The sequence below is a fragment of the Amblyomma mixtum genome, chromosome 2, assembly GCF_055824585.1.
Source record: "Amblyomma mixtum isolate Tamu chromosome 2, ASM5582458v1, whole genome shotgun sequence".
Lineage (NCBI taxonomy): Eukaryota > Metazoa > Arthropoda > Arachnida > Ixodida > Ixodidae > Amblyomma > Amblyomma mixtum.
In genome coordinates this window covers 50,502,884-50,529,183 of record NC_143013.1, presented here as the reverse complement: position 1 = coordinate 50,529,183, position 26,300 = coordinate 50,502,884, and the positions used below count along the sequence as shown (strand labels likewise).

Sequence of the window (26,300 nt, the reverse complement as noted above, 5' to 3'; positions counted from 1 at the left end):
TGAAGTCCCCAGCACTTGCCTGCAATAAAAAGCTTTTAAGCAGTTCGTTGCCTCTTGCACAGAGAAAAGCAACCTGGCACACTTTAAAATAAATTGCTGAGGGATGTCGCATGACCATAATTGAAGTTTTTTTGCAGTTCAAGACCCGAGGTGACAAAACATCTTGAGCATGAAGCATGCACGCTTGTGCACACAGGTCAAGGCACTGAAACAACCACTGTTTTACGAGCAGTTTATTGACCGACGCTGCATTGAGATGTCACGCCAGTTCACTTTCTTGGATCAATATGAAGACACAGGTGGACAGAGGGTTGTACCCAAGGAAGACCTGGCACAGTGGTCAGACATTGTGAGAGGCACTGTGACTAGCTGTCGTGTGCGGTAAGAGATTTCATTGCACATGTTCTCCAAACACATGCATCGTCTGCTTTAGTTATGCATACACACCCACACATTAAGTAACAAAGATAGCATGACCAAGGCACAGCACTGCACAGCACCCTGTCACGACAAGAATAGTTCAACAGGACATATAAAAACCACCCACGCTGATGAGACACATGCTGTCTGGCCAGTGAGCCAGTGACACAAATTGTTCACACAATGTATGCATCCCACCAACAATGCACGGATGCTTAACTGTGCCTTATATAATGCTATCAGAAACCTGAGTAACCTAAAGGTAAGGAAATTAGAGAACGAAAACACACACGTGGGAAACCTGGCACAAGTAACGAGAACGTAAGTGTTGATCAAGTGTACAGCCTGTTGATCGTTCGGTCACTTTCGCATTGTCAGGATGAAATTATCGCGTAATCTCCACACATGCAAAGCATTACTGTTACACAATATTTGTGCGTATGCAAGTGCTTGTCAACCATGTCCCAAATGGTTTGCACCAATCACTCAGAATTAAATGCGCTGCAGCCATTGTGAGGTGGCAAGCACATTTCTCGAACACGCATGACATTTCGCAAGCTTCACAAAAGTCATTTTGAAGCTTGAACTCACCTCTCGTTCCTCCACAAATGTTCTACAGGCATGGCATAGCTGACAGTTTGCGCAATCTTTTCATGTCCGAGTAGAAACACTTGCCCACTAAACACGCAACTTGCAACAAAGTGAAAAGTGTACACACTACAAGCTAGCGTATTTGTGACAAACACCAAGGAGAACTGCTAAAATAGCATTATTGCAACATCATCCATGGCCCACATCATCCCTGTATAGTAACATTTCAGATGAAAACTCAAATTACTATATACATTAGTATACCTTGGCCCCACTTCCTTGAACAAGGGGCAGCAATAGCTCACCATACCTGATATACGCATAGCTCCAGGCACCAGAAAAAAAAAAAAAAAGACTGCCTCACAATTGTCCACTTTACACACCCGCATGCAAGTGCTGTGCACTTAATCTATGTCATCACCTCGGACGTTGATAGCCTTCCAGCAGCCATACGTCCTTCTGCTGTTGAGAGTTAGCTTCCCTTCTTCCCACCTTCGCGCTTTGCTGCACAGCGGGCCACAAGCCTATAGAAGTGTGTCAGGTAAAGGCATCCCACAATGCGCAGCACGCCCATGGTCGCAGCCTGCGTCATCAGCTCGAGCAGTGAGCTCGGTGGCATCATTCCCGCGCACAACGTGCTGATGACATAGCTGTCCATCCCCAAGGTCGAGGTGACGTTGCCTTCCAGCAGGTCTTGGAGCAGGGCGCTGGCCACGGCGTCGGCCGACCACAGACCACCTTCTGAAGAAATGAGCTTGGTCTCGGTCGGCTTGGTTCGCTCCTCTTCGGCGAAGCCCGGCGTGTCGGTGTCGGGAGGGAAAGCCACCATCACGTGCACTCCACGGTGCTTTACCTGCGCGAAAAGATTGCTGGCTGTTAGATGATGTTTGCACAGGCTGCTCCACACAGAGAATACAACATGTATCCAGCTATGGCTCGCATGCTGGTTGGTTATATTATTATTTCATGGCCTGGCTCCCGCAAAGCACTTAACCAGCAAACTATAGTCAGATAAACGGTGAAGTTCCGCCCACATTCATGACCACACTGAGTTCTTCCAAGACAAGAAAGTAGTGCTTTTCTGGTTACATAAACGAAAAGGTAATCATGATAAAATTATAAGTGCATGAGTTTTTATGCCTCTGGTTTGCTTAACATGTTCAAACATTAAAATGGCAATTTTTGGTTGGTTTATTGGTTTATTGGGGTTTAACATCCCAAAGCGACTGAGGCTATGAGAGACGCCGTAGTGGAGGGCTCCGGAAATTTCAACCACCTGGGGTTCTTTAACGTGCACTGACATCGCACAGCACACGGGCCTCTAGAATTTCGCCTTCAAGAAATTCAGCCGCCGCGGCCGGGACCGAACCCGCGTCTTTCGGGCCAGCAGCCGAGTGCCGTACCCACTGAGCCCCGCGGCGGGGCAAAATGGCAATTTTGTTTACTCCTGTGATTGGCTAGTCATGCAACTTGTGGGGTCTTGTCCCCTTCGGTTTTCTTCCCCGCGATGGGTCCTCTTAGTTTCTAGTTACTGTAACTAACAAGGGAGGGCGCTGGTGTTGCAGCAACACGAGTGCCACAGACGGTGCGATTGCTGTACGTGTGCGCAAGGGATAGCTCTCTCTTTATGGTTCAGGAACTCTAAGCGCGCGGGCATTCCGGCCTGACGCTCCGCTCTCTGCCAGCGGGGTGAGGCTTCGTGGGAGGAACATTTGTTCCTTGAACTCGTCCTGTCTGCCCTCTGAGCTTCAACCATGCCCTGGCATGAGCGAACATTCGCTCGTAACCTTGCTGGCGAGTTGGACGACCTCGATTCCTTAGCGTATTTTGTTGCTAGCTGGCGTTATTAATAGTTGTTGCAGCAATAAATGCCTTGTTTGTGTCAGCCAGAGTGTTGTTTCTTTGTACCACCTCAGAGCAAGGCCCGCTGTGGCCGGCGTGCGCTCGGCAGCACTCGATCACGTGGCAGGGTCAGCAGTTTTGAACTGTGTCAGCCGTGGTTAGACAGGGAGAACGCATTTATCCTCAATTACAACCACACAAACTCAACACTCCGTGCTAGTTATGGCCTATTGTTGCCAAATGCTGTTCTTCTTATTTCTTTCTACAGCACTAGCTATTATAGCCAAGTTTCCCAGCCTTCAAGAAGTAGCACCCATCGGTGCGACCAGATGGTCACGACTACTACTACTACTACTACTACTACTACTACTACTACTACTACTACTACTACTACTAGTAGGCCACCTGACCAACCCATGATCATGGGGTGGTCACGGGTGATCATGTGAGTCGCACTGGTTTTCAGTGGATAAGAAGACAAAGTGTGAGGCGAGGGATGACTGCATGGCACAGCATTCCACGCGTCTCTGCAGTAGCAGCTGCCGCAGTTATGATAAGCCGCAAGTGGCGATGTGGCACATCAGTCGTGTTGCCGGAAGGCTGTGGACGCAGCCGAGACGGAGTGTTGTGCTCTGAACGAAGCCCATATGCAGGAGGCCACAGCCAAAAATGTGCAGCAAAAACGGGATGAACGTTTTCGGGACGTTGCACGATGAGAGGCTCAAGCTTGTGTCAACACATTTCTCGTACCAAAAAGCACTCTCCCCAAAACAAATGCAGATCACTACATACACATGCGTGGCAGCAGCATTCAAAGCAAATCTTCACTACCAGGCAGGTAATCGTCATTTCATTTTTTAGCGGCAAGGAGGGAGGGCTGACTTTTCTATTTTCGCCTCCTAAGATTTGAGAAAGCTTCAGTTTGTAGCAGAGATTGTTTAACAAGTTCCATGGTCCCCTTGTGTTTCTTAGAGCACATCTGACAACTCTCCCAAACCTTCCGACTGTACGAATACGACTTTATTTCTCCTGAAAATTGTCCCTGGCTTTATTTGGAAGGATTTCCTTAAGAAATGTGTTTACATGGCCAAAGCCAGAGAGATCCAAGCTACAGCAGCCACTGGCAGATTTTTTTCTTTAGTTATTCATACCATTACGACGAACTGCTAGCTTTTCTATGGGACTAATGCACGTTCCTGCCAAATTTTTTCCTACATGTTTCCGACAGGAGTGAAATCCAAAAGTTCAGTTTATCGAAATAAAGAGCTTGTTTCTCCCGCTTATCCCGCGATGCAGGGACCACTTTGTCGAATTCTCTGTCGGTCTGGTGTGTTTTAATTCAGCTGTTATGGCTGTTCACTATTTTCCTTGCGACCATTGGTAGGTACTGCTGGAAAGAGAAAGGCAGGCGGAAAGGGTCAAACCCTGAGGGTATGGGCTACCTCGAAATCTTCAGAGTCCCTGACAAATGCGCACAGAACTCACACTACAGTCAGATACAACTCAAGAACAAAGTGGCAAATCCCGTTCAAAGGAGGCCCTTCGGCCGATGACACCGACTGGTTCTAATGACGCTGTGGCTGATCCCCTAGCACCTGGTAGCGTTTCATAGCAGTAGGCTGGCAAGTGCAAGGGAATTAGCCATGGTAAACAACTTAACCACGATGTCATGACAATCAGCTGACGTCATTGGCTGGAAGGTCTCCTCTGAGGGGCAAATGCTGGCTTCGTTCTTGAGTTGTATCCGAGCACAGATAAAAAGGAAAGCGACATTGTGTGGCCCAGAACACCATCGGTGCTGCTGAAGACAAGCACTGTTGAAACTGCCAAGTTTACGTGCATGCGCTTTGCTAGCCAGGCAGCCATTTCTGAGCCCCATTCATTTTGGGAATGAAAAGGTGCGTGGTTCTGTCGTGCATGTTAGAACACAGAGCACGGACTGCCCGCGTCATTGCGTGCATCATCCATGATAGTATGGAAGAACCGTCGCAAGCTGTGCGGCACTCATAAATGGTTCTCTGTGAGCTGCCTCGGTGACCAGACAATCTTGACCTCATTGCCATTCCTACCACGTGTAATACAAAGCAAGAAAAATGACCACCACAGGCCGCTGGGGCATAGCCTGACAGTCCAAAACACCTTTTGGTGAAGGGAGCCCATTTCTGAGAGTTCCTTCAGAATACTGACTGCTGAAAATTTCTGAAATGAGCAATGACTTGTATGGCAAGCACAATCCCTGTATACACACGCACTTGATGTCGTCCCCCGTCTTCATTATCCCAAATTCTGACACTGGAAGGCTGGCAGATATGTTTGGAATGCTTTCCAGGTAACCTGACCATATAAACCCACACATGCCTCAAACGCCACCATTCCTTTCACCCCCTTTATTTTGGGACTAATCATACTGCACTTGTTAACAGACTGTTTCACTGTACAGACAGGCATTACTAATTGAGTTTGGACATGTTTTTGGGGGTCATGCCTCCGAACACGTCTTTCTGCATGCATGTCAGGCACTAAAGGATGGAAGCCAAGGCATGCAGAGTGGCTCAACACCATTCACAAGCAATTTGTGCTCCTAGGGGCTAGAGAGATTGAGAGGTCCTCATTTATTTATAGCCACACGAGTGACTGTGTCCAAGCGGAAGTCAACCCTAGCTGTTCCGTCACACCAGAGGCCCCGCTCCACAGCAGAGGATTCCCCCCCCGAACACCGTGAACTAGCACTCACCTCCATGCGAAGCGACTGGGCCAGTCCAACGAGGGCAAACTTGGACGGACAGTAGGCCGTGTAGCCGTAAATCCCCATGAGGCCAGCAATGGACGACACAAACGTCACGCTGCCTGATCCACGCTGCTTCATGCCAGGCAGCACTGCACGGGTAGCGTGCACAGCACTCAGGTAGTTGAGCTGCGAGATGCACATTGCAATGCCGTCACAGTGGCATGGGACACAGCATTACACCGATTCCTCAACTGTCTAGAAGAGTCTGCTGAGGGGCTAGCTGGCACATGTTGAAAGAAGGAGGCATTGGCGCAGTAAACCAGCTGTCGGTCTGTGCTGTGTGCTTCTTCTCTCTTGACCAATACTTTTATGTGCAACTCTTGTTTTTATAATCCTCAACTGTGCAAAACCATAGCCTTCAGAGATAGCAGTACAGTCTCCCAAACATTGCTCACAAATACAAGATAAACAAGCAACAGCTAAGCACCCTGCCAAAAGACAAGCTGCATTAAGTTGCATGCGCTTTGTGGTGCCTGCCAGCATTAAGTCACTCTTACAGCACATGCCCTACATAAGCAAGTGGCGCTTGTTGTCTGCGATGTATGCTCACCTGGCTGTGAGGGAGACAAGGATGGCCTGATGCAGCTCTTACAGAGCCTTGTACAAGTACTCCATTCACCAAGAAAACTAAATTAAAATGACAAAGCCACTGAAATTTTCTTTAAAGGGACAGTGAGGAGAGCACTATAAATATTTTTTTTATAGCAAAATCCGATAGTTCGGCGTGTCATGGCTTTGTTGCCACTTGGCCGGCAGCGAAACATGCATTTATTTCTAAGAAATTTGAATTTGAAAAAGTTTTTCCCGCCGCTCTGATTCAAACTTGGCATTCTCCTATGACGACACAGGACTAAGTGACGTGAAACATGACGTGCACATGACGTAACAGGACTCCGTGATTTCTGGCGGCCAGCAGTGCGGCCTAGCAGCAGCCGAAAAGAAAGCTACCGCCGGCCGCACGTTGAAGGCATCTATCGGCTATTGCGGCCGTCGCTACAGTCGCTTCGCTTACGTTTGCACTGGCGTTTTCGATGGATCTCGTTCTCGAAGTCGTCAACGAGGTTCTCGCAAATAAACACCTTTAGCATACCGTGTACCATGGCCGTGTACCTTGTTACCGCTAGCGGAATACCGGGAGCCCGTCTACTGCCGGGGAGCAGGTGCTGATTGGTCCCGATGCTGCAGGCGCGCGCGTAGCTGCCGGGCACGTGGCGCCATCTGGCAACGTCAAAGAGATTTGCGCATGCATTGGCTGCACCTCAGTGATTTGTGATTTCTCGGGTCCTAGAGTTGCTAGAACCATTGGTTCTAGCAACACTGCTTTGTCCTATGACGTCACCACGCTTGTACTTGCGAGTTTGGCCTGTGGCGGCGATACCTGTATTTTGGTTCTTGCTCTTTTCTATCTACGTTACAAGAGCTTTGTTGTCAGTATGAGTGGCGTTTTTGTAATCAGGAGCTGGTATTCTGCCGATACAAGCCAACTTCAAATTCTCCTCAGTGTCCCTTTAAAGCACTCTAGTTTGAAACTTTAAGTAAACAAAGAAGAAACAGTTGGAGCAATCGAGAGGGCTGGTGCAAGAACATGAAGAGAAAATATAGAACAATACTAGGAACCTGCTGTACAACTGCAAAAAATGAGCAAACTTAAAATGCAGTACATGATCAACCACAGAAGATGATGTGTATGACTCTGCTCTCACAGTAATGCTAGAGTGCCCTGCCTTGCAGTCTGCATGCGCTTATAAAGAAAGGGACAATATCTGCTGCCCGCACAGCAAATGTCAAACTGTTGGGCAGCCAACGTGTGGGAAAAGTGGCCAAGCTGAGGGAAGACACAATAAGGAAAGGGATAGACTGTGTGCAAACAGACAGCAATGATGTCTCCTTTGAGAGAGGTCCGTTCACTGATGCCGGGAGTTGAAGGAGCGATGAAGTGCACTTGGGATCATAGGTCGGATAGTGGAGTTTAACGGTCGAGTTGTGAACCATGTACAGTCAGGCCGGAATGAAACGCGAGCACGCATATGTCATACATTTCTGCTTTGCAGCGAGATATTCCTTTACAACCTATTTTCGATTATGCATTTCAGTAGGCCCTTTACCCAGACACATGAATCAGGCTAGTTGTACACTTCAGCTGAAAGTAGGCAGGTAAAATATTTTGTTTTCTTGACATGCTCTGTTCGCGTTTCATTCCGGCCTGACTGTACAGAAATCACACCAGCTTTATGCAGGCCCTATTACGAGTTAAGTAGGTCCGCGAGGAAAAGCAAGGTTCAGAGCCCCAGGTGCGGGCTACCCTCTCAGGAAGAAAGCTGAAACAGAGGTCAGCAAAACTAAAGCCCAAGAACACAGACTTGCCTCCATCATGTGTCGGAAATCGGACAGCAGCGTCTCGTCAAAGCGCTGGCTGACCGCCGCCCCTGCGCAGTTCACCAGGTAGTCGACAGGGCCGCACACCTGCTCCGCCTCCACGACGCCCCGAACCAGCGCCGCCTCTCCCACCTCTCCCTCCGTCAGGTCCGCCGACAGCGTGTGGATGGCCTGCTCGGGTGAGCTCGCTTCTTCCAGCAGCTCTATCTTGACTTCCTCGAGTCGGTCCAGATTGCGGGCCACCAGCGTCACATTTGCGCCCCGGCGTACCACTGCACGAGCCAGTGCGCGACCGATGCCACTCGAGCCGCCCGTGATGAGAAAATGGCGGTGCCGCAGGCATGCTCGTCGGGCCTGGTACCGGCGCCACAGCCGTGATACCATGAGCAGCGCCACAGGAGAAGCCAGCAGGATCGGCACATAGTAATGCCACGGTGTAGGTGACGCTGATGATGAAGACATTGTGTCGCCTTCAACCAAGCAATGATTTTATGAGAAGCTGCGTGACAAAAGGAAACAAGCAGGTGATTAGGCCTTATCTAAACGATATGTGGCCTCTGTACTGCCAGCTAGGAAGGATAGAGGATGCATGACACAGCTACAACATGCAACACAGCACAGAATGCATTGTACAGAGTCGATTACACTTGTCTAGAGCGCTCGAGCGATGCCGTCCGGTGGAAATAAAGTGAAATTCTGAAGTAGGCATTGACTTTCACTGATAATACTTGTGCTGGGGAGAAGCCTAATAGACATGTGCACCACACAGGCACCAGCGCCTTACCCCCAGTAAAGGAGCTGCGATAAGGTTTCACTTCATTTGCTCCCCAGCACCCCACTCTAGCGCTCTAGACAAGTGTGATCGACTCTGTACATATCCCTTCACCATAGCTTACGTCAGCAAAAACACACAATTTAGGGCGCCCCTTTTAAAGTAATGCACGCTCGGAGGTGAGAACCTTTTTTTTTGTCTGTTCTTAAAACTGCATAAACTGACAAACCTTAAATACTATTTTAATGCAATAGCATACAGGCTGTCATTGAGCAAAAAATTTCCTGCTTCTCTGCAACGAAATTTTCTGATTGGCCAATTCCCTGATGATGTCACCAGGTTAACATGACCCCAACTGATCCATCAGAGAGCACCACGAAATATGAAATTCTCCACGAAAGTCCCTGATTGGTCGAGAGAGGTCACGTGACCTTGTGACGTCATCGCAACCTCCCCACCATGGAAAGTGACAACCTGCCCATCGGATTGTGAGCAAACTGCCCCCGTCGCCAAATTCAACGCAGCTGCCACCTGCTCACTGCGGTGCTGCACATGAGCCTTACGGGAGCTCGGGAAGAGCAACTTGTCTTTCACAAGCTGCACCGGTGACTGTGATAGAAGCCAACAGCCACAGAAACCAAGGGGCACAGGGGATTTTTTTAAAAATTTATTTATTTAATTTGTGGTGTTGATCAATTTAGAATATTACTGAATATGTTATCGCTTAATGCGAATTGATTAGAAAAGCAGAAGAAAAAACAACCACATGCCGCCGGTGGGATCCGAACCCACGACCTCCGAATTACGCGTCCGGTGCTCTACCTCTGAGCTACGGCGACGGCTGTCAAATCTTCTGCTTTCGGGGGTATTTATGTTCACATGTAATCTAACCTTGAGAGTGTTCATCAGCGCCACCCACGTTCATAAGCGGCGGACGTGGAACGTCCTGAGTTACCGCAGGTGTGACGTAGAACGTCATCGGACGAAGAGGGTGGAAGCTGCGTGAGAACCCTCTTATGCTTCCTATGGCGTCAAGGCTGCCAGAACCGAGGCCCTCGCTAAGCAATTAAGCAAACAATAGAAGGGGAATGAGGGGCTCGTTATAAATATGATAAATATGATATGATACATTATAAGTGTTTGATACAGCTACCTGCGGGGCAGTGGCACATCGCTTAACCGGTGCACTACTGTGCCAATAGTGGCAAAAAAACTCCATGCGATCTATGAACGTGAACGAGAAGGCTGGGATGTCATCAACACCACGTGACCTATCATGGGGCACTGCCAAAGTTTAAAATGTGACTGCCGAAATTTGGAAGTCTGCCCACCCCCAAAAACTCCTAAGGACCCCCAAATTTTTAGAAGTATGCCCACATCAGAAAACGGATTAAGGTGGATTAGTGGGTCAGAACAGCACAATCCCACACGATTATCTAATTGAAGGAACTCTAACATTCTAGAAGGTGATGATTCATGAATAGCATATAAGGGCAATGGAACCGGTTCCAACCAGAATTTTGGTGGGAGAATTGCAAGAAAAACAATAGACGCTCGTTGTAGACATCCACAGTAACCTAAATGCTATTGCATTTTCTTCTTTAAGAATGCAGTTAAGAGGGCCCTAAGTTCTTGCTGGTTGACTTTCAAGTTCTGACTGGCATAGGGACATCAAATGTTGTGTCACTCGGTGAGACAGGTAGGAGACGAGTCTCCCAGCGAACACCCTCCTCGATAGCCATAATCTGCAGTATTACTGAATATCATTTAAGAGTCATCAATTCCTCCAACTTGACCTAGACAGTGCATGTATAAATAAGTAACCAGGACAGCGATGCAGAAGCTGTTAGTCCTTAAAGGAGCCATGGAAGACTTGACTCTCGAAATGAAACACCTTTATGTTACACTTGTACGGCTGACCTTAGAATATGCAAATATATGCTCTGGTTCACACACCTGACAGATATCTGCACACTCAAAATAATCCAAAGGAAGGCTCTACATTTTCTTTATAACTGTTATAATCATACAGACTCGGTCAATTAACTTTAGAACTTTGCAGGCCTTCATACCCTAGCTAGTCAAGCAAAGCTGCAGCATTTAAAGCTTTTCCTTTCTTACTTTTTACTTTACAACTCATTTAAGCTAACTTTCTCGGATTTTATGAACTTTAAATGCACATGACAGAGCTGACATATGCACCCAAATACACTAGGAAATTTTTCTGCACTAATAGCTCTCGTTGGTTCTCCTGTTTTCAATAGTCTGTAAGCAAACAGAATGATATCGCTGTTGTAAGTTGAGTTTTATGGTGCATGAGCAGCTGAGGCTATCATGTGCCAAACACAGGGTTGGTAAGATCTCACTGTTGTGCAGGCAGACTAGTTCTTAAAAGGAATTATGATTTGCTGATGACGTTTCCTTCGTTTAGGAATGTAAGCGCTCATGATAAGTCTACTTTTGCACTCTCGCCTAAGAGCAACTTGGGGTGGAAAGGAACGTGTTTATCATGAACAACTGTGAAGTGCTTCTTTCTTCGTTTGAGTTTTCTGTGTCAAAATAAAACATGGTTTACAGTCTCTTCATTGCCAAGAAAAGCTGTCACTGAATACAATCATTCACCTAACTGCACTGAATGCAGTGCGTATTGCTTCATTAATGAGTAAATTCAGAGTCTGCATTATGTTACCCTCTTGTCACATCACATCTTTTGGCTTATGACATGATGCTTCACAATGGCAGTTATAGAATCATTAGCATTTAAACAAGCTGCCAGAATGCATTCCACTCGTTAATTCATATTTCGTCTCAGTGGTTAGCGCGTTCGGCTACTGAGCCCTAGTGTCCGGGTTTGAACCCGGCCGCAGCGGCCACGTTTTGATGGAGGTGTGCTGTGCGATGTCGGTGCAGGATAAACATCCCCAGGTGGTCAAAATTATTTCGAAGCCCTCCAATATGCCACCCCTTTTTCTCTTTCTTTCACTCCCGCCTTCCTCTCTTCCCTCATGGCGTGGTTGAGGTATCCGCCGAGAAGCCAGACAGTTACTGTGCCTTTCATTTTCTGATAACCAATCATATTCCGTGCTTCGTTCCAATTTTCCTGCAAGCGTTAGAAGCGCAGTTGGAAAGGGCTGTGAGCAAAGTAACTGCAAGGATGAAAAGTTAAAAAGTACTGACAACTGATAGCTATGCACCTCAAAAAGCAATACCAGACCTACAGCGGAGATGTATGCAATGAAAAGGTGGGGAAATTACACTATGCCATTCATTTTTAGCACCTCTCTATATACCCATGGGCGTCCGGAGGGGGGGGCAAGGGGGGGCGGCTGCACCCCCCTGGAAAATCACTCCCTCGAACCGTGAGTGATGGCCGCACGCCAGGGGCCGTGGTGGACTCAGCCAAAAGGGTAAAAGCAGCCCCGCTTCCACGCTTTGGGTCACATCTGCGAAATGCCGCGTCCGGGCACGCGTCTTTATGCCGTTTTCAAACCACGCCATCGTTAGCTCTGTTGAAGGCCGACCTGTTGCAGACATACAGCGGCACCGGCGAGCATGTGTTTCAAGCCGTCTTGAAATGGGTGCCTGTTTCTTTGATCTCTAGACAGATAGCGACACGGAGGCAGACAGTGCACAGTGCATCTTGTTTTCGCCTTCGTTATGCCGGCCACCGATCAATTCTTCAGGACGGAAAGACAAATCAGCCGTGTCCACCCCCGCTTTGTCGGGCTGCTCATGGGCAAGCGGGCGATCAGTTGGCGCCGCCGCCGCTCGCTGTGCCTCCGATCCACGGGAGAGCGCAGTGCGGTAGAAGCGCCGCTATCAGAATCTTCGGCAAAGGAGATTAGCATCTTTTGTTCACGGCGACGCAGTCTCCAGAGGCGCCCCCACACCAGCGTCCCTTGCGTCTTCTCCGAAAACCAGCGCCTTTGGTCAACGCAGCCCGATGGCGCCTGCCTGGCTCGCCTGTCACCTCTGGCTGGGCCTCAAATGACAACAGCGCCCGTGTACTGTGCGAGGTCAGTGCCCGGTAAAGAGACCCAGGTGGTCGACATTATCCGGAGCTCTGTACTACTCCTTTCCTCATAACCTGAGTCGTTTTGGGGCTCTGAACCCCATAAAAACACACAAAACAAATTTTCCTACCGGAGTGGCGAGTGTCCCTTCCCCTTGGAAGTCGCACGGAAGTAAGCCCTTGCACGTGTGCGCGCCTCTGTATTTGTGCTTCGGTGTTTTTAGTGGCCGTTTGTCAACGAATCTGAGAACAACCAAGACAGTGGACGAGAAAACTACGAGCGGCGAGCAGTGTGCGTGCGGTTGCTCGACTGTGCGGATGCGCGAGCAAGATGGAGCGAGGTGCATGAAGCTGCGAGCGTGCATTTATCTTGTAAATAAGTTTTCGTTGTATGTATGGACATCTTTTGTTTTCAACGTACGCGTTCAACCGTTTTTCCAATCAATGTGTGTGACGAGTGTGCACCGAGAGCGTGTAATGAAGCACAGAAATGAATTTATCACCCGTGTAATCACGCAATTTGCCCAGAAAAATCCGTGGAGTCTACAGTTGCTGTTCAAGGAAGACTGACTGAGTGACTGTAGTTGCGTGTTTGTGACCATATTGTGCTGTGTGCTGGTCATCAATCCGGGTGAGTCGAGAACCCGTATGCAGCAATACTGAGCACTCTTCTCCACGAAGTGACAGTATATTTTTGGATTTTTTATTAATTTTAATTGTTTCTTCGTTGATAAACTGCAATGTATCTCTCCTAGCCACACTTTAATTTGCTGTTTGTAATTTTTATTTCATGTGTGTATTTCACTTATTTTTTATTTATATATAAATAAATAAATTCATACCGCAAATAGTGCCTTTTTGCTACGAACATGCCCCCCCCCCCCCCCCCCCCCCCCCTCCGGCGCCAACAACCAATGGGCCCCCCCCCCCTGCAAAAAATTCTGCGGACGCCCTTGTATATACCAATGCCACAGAGGTGCCAAAGTAGGGCCAAAATGACCAGATATGGTACCCAAGCTCTCCAAATGTCCTGCAGAATTATGATGTCATCCACACTCAGAGCTTAAAGTCAAGGGGGTCTCGGGAGGTCTCAGACCTCCCACCAGCATTGACAAGGGATCTGAGACCCCCCACGCTAGAATGCAGAGACTACATGAACCCGAAGCAGGTAACCATTATCTAGTCTTCTTGTCAGTGGCGGTCAGAGCATTTCTTATATGTTAGTAGTGCCCACGCTTCGTTTCACTCTAAGCTGTTTTACATCGGATACCGTCGAGCACACTGGTAGAGCGTGAGCACCGCTTGTTTCGGGTTGTGTCATAAATTGAGCAAAAAATATTTAAAAATGGTTTCTTTGTTTGATGTGTAAAAAAGGGCACCAGCCATATTCTCTATCTTCCTCTTCATTTCTCTCTCTATCTGTGCTCGAATCACTATAGAGACCCCCCTTTGATGGAGCCAGACTTTAGCCACTGTTCACGCTAGAACTGTGTTTGGTACTAAGCTCATTATACCTGGTAGCACGGGCTGCGACAATTTATTTTTAGTTCCTTTCAGCCCCCCGCCAGAGTTTTTGTGTTAGGTACTGGCCTTTTTGTACGAACTATTAATGTGTCCTTCCAAAAGCTATCTACCCTAGCAAAGAGGACATAGTGCAATAGCATACAGTGCTCCCAGGGTGCACAATAAATGCAAAGAGAGAGAAAAATAAAAGGAACAATAAAAGACTGCCTGGCTAGTTTTTCGTTTGTCTCCATCAGACCCGATACACAATAATATGAACAGTTGTCACATCTGCCAGTATATGGCCCATCCTAGTGCACACTACCGCGCGAGCCATATTTTCTCGAAGGACGTCTCTTTACCACAAAAAAACTTGGAAGCTTGCACGATTGCTAAAAGGTGAGAGTTTTCAGTCAAAAGTTGATCACACTGTCATAGGCAATCATTGATTGTCTCGTTCTCTGCACAACGACTAAAATATTGGTGGTAAGTGCAAAAAGTCCAAACTCTGAATGCATGCCGCACGGCTCCAGCACTGCGCACTGTTACCCTCCGCCGGCGCATACACAGACACGCCTTTCAGGAAGATGTGACCTCAGTGCAAAGGGCTGAGCGCACTTCGGGTCAAGTGTAACTTCCTTCGGGGACGAATTAAAGGAAAGACAGTTCACTGCATATCAGAAAATAAACCTCGAACTACTTTCAGCAGCCCAATATACCAGTAGCTGCTCCACCCTTTGCAAACTCAGTGCCCAGATAACGGGTACGCGACCACTCAAAGCGAATCAAAAAGACCCTCTTGTGGCTGACATGCTCATTTCTCCTAACCATTGTCTATAGGGCGAAAATACACAAATATTATGGAAACAGAACCGCACGTTGCGCTTTGGCGCGCGGTGCAAGTGCCACATCGGCCCTCCAAAATCACGCCACCCCCCGAAACGCACGCGAGCGCCTACGACAAAAGGTTTCCAAACAAATGCTCGGCACGAACACACCATACACTTTTTAGCGCCCCAGGAGGAGGCGTCAGAGAGCAGCGGCAGGTGTACAACGAAAAAAAACTCACGAGTTCCCACCAAAGTACCGGGGTTCCACAGTTCGCGCACTGTTTCCACCTCTCAGCTGCTCTCGCCACAACTGATGGCGATGGAGATAGCGCCGATGTGACGCCGCTCAGCTCACGTAGCTGTCAAGTAACCCAAAGGTCATTTTTGTGTTCCAAGGACAAGGTGTAGCACTCGAGCGAATCCGTTACACTTGTCGCCCGGTTGAACTTCAAATTTATTACTTGTTTAGTGAGCGCCTGAGCATTTTCTTGAATGAACCTCGGAACCGCTTTCTTTCTCTCTGCGAAACTGAGGCGCGCCGATGCGACGTGAAAATAGCAGAAAAGGGAAACGCGCATTTTTTGCTTCTTTTAGCTTTCCACTTCTCCTCTCGTTACATGACTGGCGCAAAGTTAGCTCGCAGTAGCAGTAGCCGCAGGTTGGAAGGGGACGGTGTCAAGCGAGCGCCGCGCCGCAAAATTTCCGCGAACGGCTGTTTTTTCCCGGCGGCGAGTCTGGTTACGAGGCGCCTACGGACAGGAATTGACCGCAACGACGGCGAAACCCGTACCAGTGCCGTACTACCCCGAGCGAAAACAAACTGGTCTGGCTCGCGGCCAAGCACCGTCGTTGGTCTTCGTTGACGTTTGTTTAGCACGCATATTACGGTAACTCGGTATCGCCTTGCAGCTGCGCTTCTACGGCAGCGACGACATGACATCGATCTGGAAATCCGTCTGGTCTTCGCCCATGGGCCTGCTGGGTCGTCTCCGGCACAAAAGTGAGTTGAGAGCAAGGCTCGACGTCGTGGCGGACGGGTTGTGTGTTTGTTGACGGATCCGTCTCGAGAAGCGCGTGCTTCCTACGCGCGCTTCCTTTCCTGTGCACGAACCAGAAAGAGAAACCGGCGTCTTTTCTGGGGAAGAAAAACAGCGCACGCGCTGTGCCGGTGGCACAGTGTGTTTCCTTTTGCTCGAGCCAGCGCGACCGCTTTTAACTCGATTGAATGGGCGGGTCCCCGGTTCTATTATTTGTGCCGGGGAGCCCACTTCGTGCACGCTGAGCGGGGACGATCTACGAGCAGTTGTTTTTTTCGTGAGAGTAAAAAAAGAAAACCGACGTAGAACACGTATCGGTAGCTCTGCGTTTCCGGGAGACCGCAGGCAGGTGCAGCGACCGCGCGCGACGCATCTAGGGCTCTTGTAGCGTGACTAATCCCCTCGCACTTTGGAAGCGCTTCGCGTGTCATACGATCATGCAAATGACGCGCTCCATTGTCTCTGAACGCTTACGCGATCCAGAATAGCACTCTATCGGGGCGCGGCTGCATTCAGTGCACCTTGCATTCCTTCACTGGGCGTGACGAACGCAACATACACTTGCAAGTTGCGTCATTTAATATACACCGGTGGTTGCACCTGTACCGGCACGCGCGGGTAGCGTTGCGAGTCATCGTTGTGCCGCATAACGTCTCTCGTGCTGTCTGCTGCACGACTGTTATCCATTTAGCCTTTTGTGTGTGTGCGCGCTCGAAGAACGAAAGACGACGTCGTAGAAAATACAATAAAACGCGGGCTGGGCGCGTGTGCGCGCGCGGCCGGGTCGGCGGCGACCCGCGTGCGCACTGCCAGCTTGTCGTGTCTGCGAAGAATATAATGGGACGTTTGTGGCAGGCGCCACGCCGGGGCTTTTGAAGGGCCTGTTTGTATCCGCTGTGTTGCTCTCGCATCACGGCATTGTCGCGACGTCGCCGCTCTGTGGGAGAGGCGCCGCAGCTCGGCGCGAGCAGGGAGGCGAGGTCACCGTTAGCGAGAGACGTACGAAGAAGAAACGAAGCTAAACTTCGGCTCGGCGGGGAGGGAACTGGCTGTGGTGTATACAGTTGTGACGCAACGGCCGCCGCAGCCAGCACGGAAGTTGCACAGTCGCAGCAAGCGGGTTCTTCGATGTACCGGCACGCGCGCGAGAGAGTGCGTGTGGTGGACGCCGCATGCTTCTAGGACGCGGTCGGTACGCGTGCGAGAGGTTAGGCCCGCTCTCAGCTGGCTGCGAAGGACGGCTGCGCAATGCGCCGTGAGCGTTATCGAAAAGAAAGAGAAGGCCGAAAAAGGCCATGATGCGAATGTCGCGAGGCGGAGAAGTTGGCAGCAACACAGCCAGCGAACTGGTTGGCAATGGGTTTGTGTGTATATGTATATATGTATGTATGTATGTATGTATATGGCATTGGTCATGTGCCATATGAAAGCCTGCTGTGTGGTTCAAATGCTGGGACATTGGAAGCTGAGCTCAGCTGGGCAAGACGAGCGCATCTATTATTCAGCATGTAATTGTGGCGCTGCTTGATACTGGTAATTTGTGCATTCATTCATGAGAACTTCAGACATGGCAATTGCCTTTGGGGGCAAACAAGTGAAAGTAACTGGTATAATTAATAAATCTGTGACATAGCGGTCTATGAAATTGCCTTTGAGCGCCTTCAAGAGATTTTGACACTGGGAACACCTGGCATAGCTTTTACACCGGAGGGAGTGCGTCAAGTCGTTGAGGTCATCGGTGCCCAGAAGCAATCTTGCGCTTCACTGTCGAGATTGCCAAGGGTGTGAGTGCAGGCGAAACCTTCATGAGTGCTAAATCTTGGACGAAACGTCAGGAGCAGCTCACGCGCGAAATAGTTGGCACCTTTGCAATCAACAAAAAGGGCACAGGTTGCATTAGCGCGCTTCCAGTCAGCTTGTTAGCAGAGGAGATGGCCTACCGAGATAGCTGGCTTAGCCATGACCTTTCACTTGCACTGTTTCATATCTTCGTCTGTGAGTTTTTTTTGTGTGTTTGAAACAAAAAGTGCTCGTGCTGTCCCTTCTCTTCTCTACGTCCTGTTATTTGCTCTAATATTATAGTACTGAAAAAGTAACTAGCGTAACTTCATGCACTGGCTACCTTTTACCACTTTTGGGAAATGGACTGTAAAGACATTCGAAGATGCCAACAATTTTGCAAGAGATCAGTGAAGCAGGGCTTCGATGAGGTTAAACAGATTGGATGCTTGTGTTGCATTGTTTGCCGACCATGTTTATTTTTGCATACATTGTTGCTGCATCCCCGTTGAAATCGCTGCAGAAAAAAAACATCATAGTTAATATAAAGTTGACAAGTTGCACAAGCACTGGGGATGTTGAAGTCTAAACGAGCACAACATTGAAAGAAGTCCACGCTGGTCGAAGTGTGATACCAAAGTAGCTGGGACAATGATTTGCATCAGTTATGAGGAAGCTATATGGGTGGCAAAAGCATGTGTAAATTGAATGATGCCACTCGTTATTGTCCCAATTCGTTATGGTGCGTCATGGCAGAGTTTAGTTAGAATTGGAGTATTCCCTGAGGCCAACTTTCTTCAGCAAGCTTGCATGGAAACTCGGACTATAGACACCTAATTCTAGTTGCAGATTTTCTTCTTTCAAATGATGCATTAGTCATTAGAGTACATAGATCACCACGTGATATTTGCCTGCAACTGGTAAATAATTTACAATTGAATTTCTTCTCTCATGCTGTTTCGGTTTCATCAGCCAAACGATGGCTGTGGCTTGCAGTTGTCACATGAGGCACGGAAAAATCTGCAACATAAACGCTGATATGTAGTTTTAATTCACTACACCCCATTAAATCAGCCTGCTCAAGAACTGGAATGGCAATAAATGACACATCGGCAGTTATATTGCTGCTTTTTTCATGCCTAACATGACCAAAAGGTCAACAACATGTCACAGTGATCAGTTGATTGATGAAACCAAAACGTCAAGAAGAAATTTATTAATTATTTAGCGGTCGTATACTAATATTGTGCGATGATCCATGTATATTGATGTCTAACTCATCATTTGAAAGAAGAAAAGATGCGAGCAAAAATTTGGTGTCAATAGTCCTCTAAGAGCAAACCTCTGCATTAGAAACGGGCCATCTCAGGTCAACAACTCCGCAGTGAGTGCATGTTGAGTCTTGTAGATACAGCAGGGACCTCTTTACTGCTTTCTTTTTATCTGTATTATCTATATTGGCCATTGTGGAAGGGCCGCAAATAATGGAAGCGAGTTTGAACTTTGATAAGAGTGATAGGCCAGGTGGGAAATAGAAAGGGTATGTTGGTATGGTGCTGCTGTTGTGGGAGAAAATAGGCTAGAGGATTCGTTAATTTGTGGGTAGTTGTGATTCCTATTCCATTCTAAATCATTCGAGGCTGCTAGTCAGGGTGCATTTATTGCCGAACTCTGAAGGTAGAGAAAAGACTCTTACTGATGCAGTAATTGAGTATCAGATATACAGGGTGTTTCACCTAAGACTTTCTGCAATTTTTAAAAATAAGCTATTTGAATTAGATGCGCGCTTTTTCTGGCATAACATTGTCAGTGGTGTAGTACATCATAATGCAGCTAAGACGTGCTAACTAGCAGGATTGTTAACCAATATTTAATAGTTAACTTTTAAACTATTACCTTTGGGCTCCTTAATTATTGAGAGGCATGTAGCCCACCGTAAGTGATGTCCATATCCGTTTTTAGAATTTCGAGAACGCGATTATCCTCGGCGCTGTGGCCCAACAAATTTTGGCTATTTCGAGGAGTTACGTGCACTGGAGAGGTTGCTTTGCCTGCAAGCTTCTCAAACCGCATGTATTTTGGCGCGATGTTGGCGAAATTTGTTGTTCCACAGCGCCGAGGATAATCGCGTTCTCGAAATTCTAAAAGCGGATATGGACATCACTTACGGTGGGCTACATGCCTCTCAATAATTAAAGGGATACTGAGGCGGTTTTCGAATCAGCTAACCTTCTAGGGTTTTGAAGTAGTGTCATTGCTGATCACGTCTGTGAAATTATTTTTTCGATTTTGGCTAAAACAGCGGCGCAATCACCAATTAAAAACGCGATGTTCAAATTTCCCGCGCCCCGCGCGAGCGCAGGAGAGGGGAACAGCGGAGAGGGAAACCTCGTCCATGTCGGCCAGCGTGACGTCATGTTGAGGAGCCGGGGATGCTTCGGCGCACCCGAGCGCGCTTTCAGCGCGCGTTGTTTCTCGTGCTGCATGCGTTGTTCCTCGTACTGCGTGCGTTGCGACGTACAAAACGTGTCAGCCGATCTTGAGAATCAGATTCAACAGGTACTACTCTGCGTTCGTGTCCACGAACAACTACGGCCGCGACTGGGTCGTCTTCCACTGTTTTCCGCAATACCACAAGCTCGCAGCACAACCGCTCGCTGCTGTGACGAAGAATTCAAGCCGACTAAAGCAAGCTCACTCTGCTCGAAACACTTTCGTAAGAGCGGCTACAGGCAGAGCTTGTCCTAGTGTGATCTCTGGAGATTTCTGTCGAAAAGGCGCGGCTGAACCATGACACAGTTCCATCGATTTCCTCACGCATAAGAGGCGTGTCACCATTCCGAAGAAGCGCCTCTTTTAAAAGTAGAAACATGCTCACTTAGCCCCTGAAGAAACCTTATAGAGGCTTAAGCATGTGTTGCTCTCTTCAGCTTAGGTGCGACCAGACCACCTGAGACGTGCTCAGCAAGGCTCGGCTAGTGATTTTATACTCGGTTCGACGTGTCCAAGCAAGCAAGCAAGCAGAGCAAAGCACAATAAAGCAAAGCAAGCAAGCATCGAAGCTCTTCATATGCGGCATCTCGTTTAATCCTAGCTAAGCAATTAATATGAAAGCGTTCGACGTTGATTTCGGATGCAAATTTATGAGAGAAATGAATGCCAACCGAGTTTTTGCAAAAAAACACCGCAACCTTACTCGGTTTCTTCATCAAGTTGTGGCAGCGGGCGAGTTGCAGCTAGCTTGGCTTTTAAACACGCATATAGTTCAAACACACGTATACTTCACTGAACCTAAACTGCAAATCTAGGAAGGGCGAACGTTTCCGAGGCAGCGATTAATATTTTCTGGCATCTGCTGAACGCGCCAGGAGTGAAGCGTATTTGTGCGCGTATTTGGCTTGGTTTCCAGCGCACCATGATTGCGTCACTATCTTGTGGTCACATGCCTCGCAGTGCTTGGCCACTGCGCTTCGCTAATTTTGACACCAACTTTGTGCTCCTTCATCGTTCACTTGAAATACTTTCTTGCCCCAACCTGCAACGCCGGGTACTGAGAACAGGATTTACACAGTGCTTTGGGCCTTTTCTTTAGGATGACGCTCTTCCGGGCGAGCCAGGAGGCGTCCGGTGGTGGTAATTGACTTGAGTATTGTTCGCACCCCTTCCTTTCCGAGAATACGAGCCGATGTTGTGCTGGCACCTTTTACGCATGGTCTGTATCGCGTCTTTGACGCTGGCGTATGCTTGTGCTAGGCATAGAATTTTTTGCTTGTGTCTTTTTTGGTTTCAGGCGATACGTGGAATGAGCAAACTGTAGTATCCTTTACTTCGGTGGTCAGTAAAAAAAAAATAGTCGCCGTATTCGCTTTTACAACGACACGGAAAGCTGCGATCTGCCCTGAACGCAGCGCCGGATCCGCATCGGCAGCTGCTCCAGTCCTCAAAGTGACGTCACGACCTCTCTTGACCAATCACGGGCGGCGGCGCGCCGCGCGGCGTGCCCCGCGGCACAGGTCGCATATTTCGGCTAAAAAAGGCAATTCGCGCTTGTTTTTGCCTTATTTGGATGCAATATTCCAGTATACAGCATGAAAAACTATAGGATGCCGCTGCCAGCCCGATTTTCAGAAAAAGTGCTTCAGTCTCCCTTTAAGGAGCCCAACGGTAATAGTTTAAAAGTTAACTATTAAATAATGGTTAACAAGCCTGCTAGTTAGCACGTCTTAGCTGCATTATGATGTACTACACCACTGACAATGCTATGCGAGAAAAAGTGCGCATCTAATTCAAATAGCTTATTTTTAAAAATTGCAGAAAGTCTTAGGTGAAACACCCTGTATATATTGTTACGGCTATAGACCTTATGCGAAATGCACTGCCATCTAGCGGTCGCCGCGCGCGATCCGCCATGTTGGAGGATAGCCGCCGGATTCACAGCACGTACTGGCACACACTCGTCGCGCGCGCTCGAGTTTCACCGTCCTCAGTATGCCCACATATTGCTTAGTGTCTTGCTGTAGGCAGAAGGGTCACAAAGACGCCCAGGCAAAAAAGGCAAGAGCGCTTGATTTGAGCGCATTTCCATTTTTGGACTGCTATCCCCGACATCGGCGATACAAATGTTGCAGTACCGTCGCTACATGTCGAGACGTCGCGAAACGCATTTCGTTATCGCCATGTAGCAAATGAAATTAGAAATAAGCTTTGTAGGCACGAAGAAAATATCACACAAAAGTAGCTTTTCTCCTGCGATTGCCCGTGAAGTGCTGCGATTATCGGCCTCACAAGAGAGTAATCGTGATCAGCTGTTCAGTGGTACGGGTCGTGCTTTGTCAGAACCATCGCTCCTAGCGTTAACCGCCGCAGCGGTTACACTCGTTAGTTTTTAGTGCAAATATTTGTTTCGACGGAAACACCAGCAAGGGTCAAGTGCCCGTGGCACGAAACGTTTGTGCACTGCTAGTCAGTCAATCGTTTCTGTGTGCCTATTTTGTGGAGCGACGGCTTGATTGCATCATTGCATGTAGCGATTTCACTTAACCGATCGGTTTCCCCGAAACCGTGCGTTGTGTAAAAAAAAAGAAAGGACCATAAGAGAATCCGCTCAAGCGGTACCATAGTTCCAACTAGTAGCGGGAATGCATAACGCGTGTAGAATCCTCCGAAAATCTCAGTGCACAACTGCTTGCCCGTCGTGGTAAAGCCACAGACACTGCTGCAACGGCGATAGTCCAAGAATGGTAAACAGTTGTGTAGTGGAGTCGTGCGAGGACCTAGGGGTCTATGTGCCCGGTAATAATAATAACGTGTTTTCTTTCTCTGTCTAGGGCACTAGGGCAAACTAGGGGCTCTGGGCGCTAAAGCACTAGGGCAAACAAACAAATGCTGTATGAACTTTTCAAGGAAAATGAAAAGCGTCGCATGTTGACAGGCCACTTTTTTCGACACTGCCAACATGAGCTTGAAGTTTACTATCGTTCGCTTTCGGTGTCGACGCAGCACACAGAAAACGCTACCACAACATCAGCCATTCAAGCGGCATGCCCGTTCGCAAAAAGTATCCAACCAAATAAAAACTGACTCAAACTAGACTGAAATGCGCACATTTTTAGCCGTAAACAAAAATTACACTTGCTTCGTACATTTCTTGGTGTTCAGCGTCGGCAAACTGACGTAGGACTCCGTGAAAAACTTGTATCTCCGTACCCGGTGGCGTTCGGAAAGTGTTTTGGACGCGTAGTAAGTGTCTGCGAAGTCGCTTGGAAACTTGGGCAGCAGAAATAGGTCGACTGACCATTCAGTCATGTTTACAGGCTCAAGTGATAGGAAATAAGATTTTCGAGCCAGCACAGCAGTAAGGAAGCTAACGCAGGGCACGCCTAAATCCAGAGAGCAGAGACGGAACGGGCTTCAGTCATCCTCCAATATGGCGGATTTCTGCTGGTTCTTCTTTTCTCCGATAGATGGCAGCAATTTTGCATAAGGTCTGTAATCTTTATAGCCGGGGTGTTCTAGCTGGTTCAACAGGCCAGCGGCGAGAGGTTCGATCGGCGAGCGGGAATCAGCGTCCAGCGGGGCACAACACTCTCAACCTCTTCTTCTTTTGTTCTCCGGCCTTGCCCTTCCTGCGTTTCTCCAATCCCTTAACACTTCCCCCGTCGCAGGCGAAGCCCGCTGGGCGAGTCAGGCATCGGCACGTGGATGACAAAGTTTCAGCCGCGCGACATGGGTGAGTTCTGTGCGGGCAGAACGTCGGCCGCTTGCGGTGACGCGCGCAATCCTATAAGTGAGGTCACTGAGTCGCTCCAAGATGACATAGGGACCGGTATAGTTCGCGAGCAGTTTCTGGCTTAAGCCACGCTTCCTGAGTGGACGCCAAACCCAGACCAACTCGCCAGGGAGGTAGGTGACTCGGCGATGATGGTCGTCGTAGCGGGCTTTGGAGCGGTCCTGTGAGGCGAGAGTTCTCAGGCGGGCTAGTTGGCGGGTTTCTTCAGCATTGCAGAGGATCTCAGCGATGCCAGGGTCATCGTCGGTGGAGAACGGAAGTATAGTGTCCATGGTGTGTCGTGGAGAGCGGGCATAGAGGAGGAAGAACGGACTGTAACCCGTAGTTTCGTGTTGAGCGGTGTTGTATGCGTATGTGATAAAAGGTAGGATGGAGTCCCAGTCTTTGTGGTCAGGAGCGACGTACATGGAAAGCATGTTGGTGAGTGTTCGGTTGGTTCGCTCCGTTAAACCATTGGTTTGTGGATGATAGGGGGTAGAATGTCTGAACTGCACTGTGCACAATCAAAGGAGTGCTTCAACAATATCGGCGGTGAACTGGCGGCCACGGTCGCTGATTACGACTCGCGGGGGTCCATGGCGCAGGATCACAGAATGCAGCAGAAAGACAGAGACGTTAAATGCAGTAGCCGAGGGGAGAGCAGCTGTCTCACAGTAACGAGTGTGGTAATCTGTACAGACGACAATCCAACGGTTGCAGCCATGGGACTTGGGAAAAGGTCCCAAGAGGTCTATCCCAACCTTCTGAAAAGGAGATCTGAGAGGCGTCACCGGGTGAAGAAGACCAGGAGGAGGACCGGTGGAACGTTTGTGACTCGCACACTGTGCACAACTAGCCACATACTTCTCAGTCGTATCGCGCATACGTGGTCAGTAAAAGCGCTCTTGGATGCGGTGGAGTGTCCTCGCAGAACCCAGGTGTCCCGAAATGGGATCGTCATGCATGACACGCAAAACAGATGAGCGTAGACTTTCAGGCACAACCAGAAGGAAACGGAGACCAGTTGCGGAGTAGACCTTCTTGTAGAGAAGACCATCGCATACACAGAATGCACAGGAGGTTGTAGGGGCCTGCGCAGCGGTAAAGAATGACGTGAGATGCTGATCCTTCCGTTGCTCCTCGTGGAATGTACGGGCATCGGGGAATTTAGGTTCTACGGATGCGATGTAGTGGTCAAAGCCGTCGGCGTCACATTCCGTCGTTGCAAGCGGCAACCGAGAGAGACAGTCTGCGTCAGCGTGTCGGCGTCCACTCTTGTACGACACTGTATAATCAAACTCTTGCAAACGGATTGCCCACCGTGCAAGACGGCCAGATGGGTCACGGAGGTTGATCAGCCAACAGAGGGAATGGTGGTCGGTAACCACTGTGAAAGGTCGCCCATAGAGGTAGCAGCGAAACCGCTGAACGGCAAAAACTACCGCAAGGCACTCCTGCTCAGTAATGGTATAGTTACGCTCAGATTTGCTCAGGCAACGGCTGGCATAAGCAATGACGTGTTCCTTGTCGCCATAACGCTGAATTAACACGGCACCAATGCCAACACCACTGGCATCAGTATGCACTTCTGTTGGGGCAGAAGGATTGAAATGGCGGAGAATTGGATGCGATGTGAGGAGAAACTTAAGCTGACGAAAAGAAGAATCACACTCAGATGTCCAGTCATAGGGAGCGTCTTTGTGGAGCAAGCTCGTGAGCGGGTGAGCAATGTCAGCGAAACGGGGAATAAAGCGGCGAAAATACGAACAAAGTCCGAGGAAGCTGCGAAGTTCCTTTGCAGTCTGAGGTGTTGGAAATGATGCTACAGCCGCGGTCTTCTGCGGGTCAGGGCGGACACCTTCACTGTCGACGAGGTGTCCGAGCACCAACGTCTGACGTTCACCGAAACGACATTTCTTCGAATTAAGCACCAGACCAGCGCGTTTCAGGCAATCCAGCACAAGGGCGAGGCGTTCGTTGTGCTCATTGAATGTCCGGCCAAAAATGACGACATCATCGAGATAGCACATACAAATATGCCATTTCAAGCCCCGTAAGATCGCGTCCATAAATCGCTCAAAA

The 26,300-nt window shown here is 48.8% G+C and overlaps 2 protein-coding genes across 4 annotated transcripts in view; one reads left to right on the top strand and one right to left on the bottom strand.

Annotated features, from left to right (window-relative positions):
- Positions 1 to 215: 215 nt before the first annotated feature.
- Positions 216 to 15,613, bottom strand: LOC149359322 (3-dehydrosphinganine reductase-like). The gene is made up of 4 exons (XM_089571576.1): positions 15,374 to 15,613; positions 8,006 to 8,516; positions 5,588 to 5,767; positions 216 to 1,864 (listed from the first exon to the last, which is right to left on the bottom strand). The coding sequence occupies exons 2-4, from the start codon at positions 8,477 to 8,479 to the stop codon at positions 1,484 to 1,486; spliced, it is 1,035 nt and encodes a 344-aa protein (XP_089427702.1). The 5' UTR covers positions 8,480 to 8,516; positions 15,374 to 15,613; the 3' UTR covers positions 216 to 1,483.
- The window catches only part of LOC149359321 (low density lipoprotein receptor adapter protein 1-B-like), a 43,472-nt gene continuing 32,726 nt past the window's right edge, over positions 15,555 to 26,300 (top strand). Inside the window, exon 1 of one of the 3 annotated variants that reach the window (XM_089571579.1) lies at positions 15,555 to 16,134. In XM_089571579.1, the coding sequence (XP_089427705.1) occupies positions 16,068 to 16,134 (67 nt within the window). In that variant the 5' untranslated portion in view covers positions 15,555 to 16,067. The remainder of the gene's footprint in view (positions 16,135 to 26,300) is intronic. The other 2 variants (XM_089571577.1, XM_089571578.1) reach the window with 2 other exon arrangements.